The 7,036-nt window shown below is 29.5% G+C and overlaps 1 protein-coding gene across 1 annotated transcript; it reads left to right on the plus strand.

Annotated features, from left to right (window-relative positions):
- The first annotated feature begins 2,012 nt into the window (after positions 1-2,012).
- Positions 2,013-6,768, plus strand: LOC107613937 (aspartyl protease AED3). Its single transcript, XM_016316136.2, has 3 exons — positions 2,013-2,635; positions 4,687-5,161; positions 6,123-6,768. Exons 1-3 carry the CDS (start codon positions 2,138-2,140, stop codon positions 6,479-6,481), a joined length of 1,332 nt encoding a protein of 443 aa, XP_016171622.2. The 5' UTR covers positions 2,013-2,137; the 3' UTR covers positions 6,482-6,768.
- The last annotated feature ends 268 nt before the right edge of the window (positions 6,769-7,036 follow it).

Consider the following 7,036-nt stretch of genomic DNA (forward strand, 5'->3'; position numbering starts at 1 on the left):
TTACATATATAATTATATATGTTAGCTTCCAAGTTGAACTTTAATTTTGACAAAAGAAATAAGCTTAGCACCCTACAAAACCAAATGGAGTACAGTCTGTTACCACCTACCGAATTATATTGGTGGTCACCCCACTTCCCACTGCACTAGCTACTTTAGTCACCGAGTGAGAGTGAGTGTGTGATCCTTTAATTCCTCAAGCATATGCCACCCAAATTACACATATATCCATGGATCCATCAACTAAAAGATTATATTTGTACATAAAAAGTTAGACATGGTGAAACGTACACAAGCACATAAAGTACTAATATATATAAATAGTAGAATGTTATCATGTTATGTGTCTGCACTCTGCACAATCTCAATTGTGTATGTTAAGTGCAATAGAAACGGAAATGGAATTTTTTTTTTTTTGGTTTTTAATTTTGTTAATTTATTTATAAATATCTTAATGGGGTAGCATTAATCTGAAATTTGACCAAATAAAAGTATTCAAACCACACTCCTTTGGAAAATGATGGTTTGATATACCGTACGATTACACACCTACCTAAACAACCAAGAAAACAGAATAAATGTATGAGAGGCACTTCTTATAAGCAGGCCCTTCAAGAACCTCAATTTTTATTTATGAATGTATAGGTTGGGGAAAAAGCTAGATATCTTAGATGTCAACCAAAATAAATAAACACATAAATATTTTGATGATCTCGTCATATAGTCTAAAAGTGAAAAATGCTTTTAATGTTGACGTGTAAGTCATACGAAAATTTAAGATGGGTAAAATGAAAATCAATCTATACAGCATTAGAATATACACTTTTTAAAAAAAAAAATTATTTTTCATAACACTAATTATATATATAACAACACATCTCAAATCTAATCGTGTCACATTGTCATGTCAATTCGATTTGAATGTCTACACTTAATTTCTATATATACACAGAAACATGGATCATGCTATTAATGTATATAAGGTGGGTCTATGATGTCTATTATGATTACCGTGGTTAAATAATTTTAATAATATTTTAAAATTATTAAAATTTAAAATAATATTTTTTTATTTTTTTCTAATTAAAAAATATTAAATAATAAAAATTATTTTTTTTAGTAACATTTTTTTAAATGTTGTTAAAATTTATAATTAATATAACTACTTTAATTATAGGCACCATAGCACATAAATATTATGGTTTTTGAGAACCGAACCAAATCAATTCATTTGATCCTGGTTAATTATAAATCACCCTCTAAATCGATTCAATTTAAAATAAAAATTACCGTAACAAAAAATTAGTTAAAAGATTAAAAATAGTTAAAAATCGATAAATTGATCAAATTAGTGTAACTTTTTAACGGTTAATCGATTTAAAATAATAAATTTTAAAAAAATTAATTTAAAATATTATATATAAATATATTATTTTATTATATTTAATTTAATTTCAATTAAACTTTAGATGAACTTTGAACTACTTCTAACTCTATCGATTCTATAATCGTTGCGGCTTCTGTAATTATCTATATAGAATACATATTAAAAATGAATTAAATAATAAATATATTTATATACACAAATACATAATGATTAATGATTAATGAATAATTTTATAGTTAATTTTTATGTAATATAATATTTTTTTATAAAATTATTCTAGTTCATTTATCTTATATCTTAAAAGTACATATTAAGATTACAAATTGAAAATATTTTTATTGAAAATACAAAAAATTTAAATTTTTAATATATTTATTTTGTAGTTATTAAATAAAAAAATTTAAAATTTTTCATTAATACTAAACTTGTCATATGTCTTTAGAACACATATTAACTAAATCTAAATTATTATGATGTTATATATATTTTATCCTCACTGCTAAAATTTTTTAGATCCATCAAATCCATCAATATATATATAAAACTTGTCCTTTTAATTTATAATTTGGGTGTATACATTTAAAGAACGGGCTCAATTTGAAATATCATTTATTTCTATAAATCCAAAGAAAAAACAAAACAAAGAAGCTATCAAACAAAGTTGTACTATATATACACATTGAACAAAGTCCTTAGCATGTTAATAAACCATAGCCAATAGTCTAATATACTCTCAACCTTGTAGCAACCATGAAACTCTCACTCCCACTCACCCCATTACTCCTCTGTTTATTTCTTCTCTTGATTTCATCACTATCCCAACTGCAAGGACTCACCCCAAAATGTGACGACGACGATGACAACAACCACACCTCAACCCTCAAAGTGTTCCACATATTCAGTCCATGTTCACCGTTTAAACCACAAACCCCAATCTCATGGGAACAAACCATCCTCCAGCTTCAGGAAAAAGACCAAAAAAGGATGGACTACCTTTCCAGCCTTGTCGCGAGGCGGTCGGTCGTGCCGATCGCCTCCGGACGGCAGATCACACAGAGCCCGACCTACATTGTTCGGGCGAAAATCGGTACGCCCAAACAGACGCTGCTCATGGCTATGGACACTAGCAATGATGTTGCTTGGGTGCCTTGTACTGGTTGTCTTGGTTGTTCTTCTTCCACGGCTTTTGCTCCTTCCAAGTCAACAACTTTTAGGAGCGTTCGTTGTGGTGCTTCTCAGTGTAAACAGGTGATGTGCATTTTTTCAGAATCCAAAACGTTAATTCAACATTTTTTTTTTGTTGCTATTTTTAGGTGTTTCCATTTTATTTATTGAAATATTTGACGATCTTTTTCTGATTAAAACTTTTTTAAAAAAAATTGAACGAACAAGATGGATAGAACTATATAATACTATAAAGGTGTGCACAAAAAAAAAAATGTAAAATAACAATTGTTTGTTTTAGTCTTTTTGGAACAAGTAATGTAATACGTGTACAGTAGTAGCGGATCTACATGGAAACTATTGAGGTTAATTAATGTCCGCACTAAATTAGGATATTTTATTAGTGTACGAATATATATATCTTATTTGATATTTCTTTTTATCAGACATTGATATTATTTTTATCCCTTATCACCAAATTTTTTTGATCTATTATTGATCTCTTAATATTCTTTAGATAAGATTACGCATTTTCAAATATAGTTATATTATAATGCTATTAATTTGCATAAAAATGTTACGTGTATATTAATCAGTCATCAAATCAATTATCATATATTTAATAGATGTATAATTAAATTTGTTTAATATATATTTATATTAATAATTAATTTTAGTATACTTGATTACATAAAAAAAATAGTTCAGATGGAAACTAACAAGAACGCACATGTAAGATTAATGAGACTAAATCATACAACAAAATGCCAAATTTTTCATACTACTCTTAAGAATATATCTATATGAAGCTTTCAAGGATGATTGCAATATTTATAAACTATATTGTAATTGTAAACTTGGTTATATTTGAGGTTATTAAAAAATAAGTAAATGATTATACAAACTAAGTATTAGTTTAATTTTGTTTTTAATATGAATATATTAACAAGAAAACATTTTTTGTTTGTTTGGTAACCACTAACAACAAAAAGAAAGGTATTTGGTTAAATAAAAACCTATATTATTCAATATCTTGGATAACAACACTGCCAGGTTCACATGTCCTTGTCACCATTTAATAGTTCTTCATCGTCGCCATCACTGCATTGAATTGGAGCGAATAAAAAGAACGAGAATAAGAATTCTCGTATAACATTTTTTATGCATTAATTTATGTTGATAATGTAGACAGAGTGAAGTTAAATATGTAATCTACAAAATTCTCTAATTTATAATAATATTATTCAATTTGTCCCACATAAAAATTCAACTGTAGTTTCGTATATTATTATTATTATTATTATTTTAAAATTTTTTACAAGCAAAGGTATGTATAAAATTATCTTTATATAATATATACTAATAACAATTTTGATAACTAATTTTAGTGTATATATAGTATTATTCAAAAATAATTGATATGTGTTCAATACTGAGGTACCGCTAGGTGTATTTATATCTTAGTTGTCGAAAATTAATTGCTTAATACGCATATATTGGTGGACTTCATATTAACATATATTCCGTTAGGAGGATTGCTATTTTAAGCGAGTAAATTTTTTTTTTTTAAGGATTTTATTGACACAAAAAAAAAAAACAATGTTTTTAAAAATCATTTATCAAAACTAAATTCAATAATTTTGGTAGTCACCAAAAAAAAAAAAAATCAATAATTTTGGCATATTTTTGAAACACACGAGAGAATTGGTCTATATTTTATTATGCGCATGGGCTGCCTCTCTCATAAGATTCCCAAATCCATTATCCAAACTCTTAAAAGGTTCACACACTTGTCGGTGTCACTCTTATACTGTTTTACAGCATAAAATAATTCACGAGTCGCATAATCGAAATGAAAAAAAAGTTAGTTGTCACTTTCCATTTTTAACTCTAGCGCCGGTGGAAAGTAAATATTTTTTATGGGTAATATTTTTATGGCTAATTCTATAATATTTATGAGTTAGTATCTAAAATTTTGTTTAACTTATCTTTTATAATAAATTTTAAACTTTTTTTAATTTTTTTACTTTTATACTTTTTAAGTTAAATATTAATTTTAACAAGTTAGATATTACTTTTTAGACACTATAATAATCACTTAGTTTTATTTATTTGTTACCGTGAAAATATTTCAGGCACCCAACCCCAGATGTGGTGGAAGCGCGTGTGCATTCAACTTAACCTACGGCAGTTCCAGCGTGGCAGCAAGCTTGGTCCAAGACACAGTGACACTAGCCACGGACCCAATTCCAGCCTACACCTTTGGGTGCATTCGGAAGGCCACAGGGAGCTCAGTACCACCGCAGGGCCTATTGGGCTTGGGCCGAGGCCCATTAGCACTTTTGTCACAGACTCAAAAGTTGTACCAATCCACATTCTCTTATTGTCTGCCCAGTTTCAAAGCCCTAAATTTCTCTGGGTCTTTGAGACTTGGTCCTGTAGCACAACCTAAGAGGATCAAATTTACACCACTGCTCAGAAACCCAAGAAGGTCATCACTTTACTATGTCAACTTGGTTGCTATTAGGGTTGGCCGGAGAATTGTTGATATCCCGCCGCCGGCATTGGCGTTCAACCCAACCACTGGTGCCGGCACCATCTTCGATTCTGGTAATGTCTTAAACCATTCTTTTTTTTTTTAATCAAAGATAGAGAAATTTAAACCAGCAACCTCTTAAGTGAGTACGGAGAGACTATGTCATTTGAGGTATAATCATAATAATATACATAAAATTTATTTATTTTACTTTATAAAAAAAAGCTTTATCCATTTTTGTTAAAGAAAAGAAAATGTTGATTTTCTTATTGACAAATGTTAATTAATTGTCAATGAGTTATGAGATGCACTTTATTGAAAATGCTGAAGTATTTAAATAAACAAATGGACCCTCTCTGGGCTAAACATGTGTGCCGTAATTTGACTGGTTGACTCCTTCTATGGCCCATTCCCTTTTGCTTTTCAATGAACCGCATTCACAAAGTTGAGATTAATTAATGGTAAACTACCTATATGGGCCAGTCACATGTGTAATTATTAGAACATGCACCACTTTCATACATGCTCTGAAAATTTCTACTATTAGATCACCCAAAAATTACAATCATGATGCCCAAAGAATCAAATAAATCATCTCGATGATGTTAATATTCTTGATTAAATAATTTTTATTTATATTAATTGACAAAATGAACTTAACTGTTGATCCCATAACAAAAATATTTAGTCAACGGGAAAAGTTCATATTGAGTAATACTAGAGAATTAATAACATAGTAGTCAATTTCAGTCAACATTAGAATAAGTTGTTAAATAAGTTTAATATAAAATTTACTAAAAATAAGTTTTTATTAAATTTGAATTTTAGATATCCTTTCTTTGTATTGAATGTTGACCGTAATATTAACCGTGTAATGTTGACTTCCAAAATTTTTTTTATTTAATATAATTAAATAATAAAATTTTCAATTAATATAGTCTACCAACTCAACTCCATACTCTCTATTATTATATTTCAAAACTAATTTCACTAATATTTTTTTTCTTTTTGGATAATGTTATTAAATTTTACCAGGTACGGTATTTACCCGGCTAGTTGAACCAGCCTACATTGCAGTCCGAAACGAGTTCCGTAGAAGAGTTGGTCGGAAAATAGCAGTGACAACACTAGGAGGGTTTGATACATGCTATACGGTTCCAATAGTTGCACCCACAATAACATTCATGTTCTCTGGCATGAACGTTACGCTCCCTACGGACAACATCCTCATACATAGCACCGCCGGCGGCATCACGTGCTTGGCCATGGCTGCCGCGCCGGACAACGTGAACTCGGTCCTCAATGTCATAGCCAACATGCAGCAACAGAACCACCGTGTGCTCTTTGATGTGCCCAACTCAAGGCTTGGCGTTGCTCGTGAGCCTTGCACCTAAACTTTTTTTAAGAAAAGAAAATGGTGACTATTGGTCCAAAGTTTTCATGATTTGTCACACTTGTATTGTATTGTATTGTCTAATTGGATTACAAGTTGGTGTTTGAGACGTTGCTATTTGGTGTATTCGTATGGATTAGGTTTCAACATTGCCAAGGGTTTATAGCTAATTATATAGTATAAGATTAGTGAGATGCTTTTAATTTGTGTAAGGAAATTACATTTGTGCTATGAGCAAGGTTGGAAGTTAATTAAATTGGTAGCTATAATAAATAGTGTATTAGTGTGTATAGCTCTCTCTCATGCATGTTGTTTACTAATGTTGATTGAATTAATATAAGAAAATGTTTAGCGCCAGCAACTTTTTCAAATTCAGGCCAGCATGTAACCAGCAAAGAAAAGTGAGTTATTGGATGAAATTTCACACCAATCTCACACCATTAAAATTATCGTTGATGACTATTTGATAGCTACAAATCACAAAAATTGCTAATTCCTAACACTCCTCTTAATATAATTTAAGCATCATCTACAAGTTCATGGGTACTATTTCAAA

This window comes from Arachis ipaensis, chromosome B8, assembly GCF_059453495.1.
Source record: "Arachis ipaensis isolate K30076 ecotype BB chromosome B8, ASM5945349v1, whole genome shotgun sequence".
NCBI classification, from domain to species: Eukaryota; Viridiplantae; Streptophyta; class Magnoliopsida; order Fabales; family Fabaceae; genus Arachis; species Arachis ipaensis.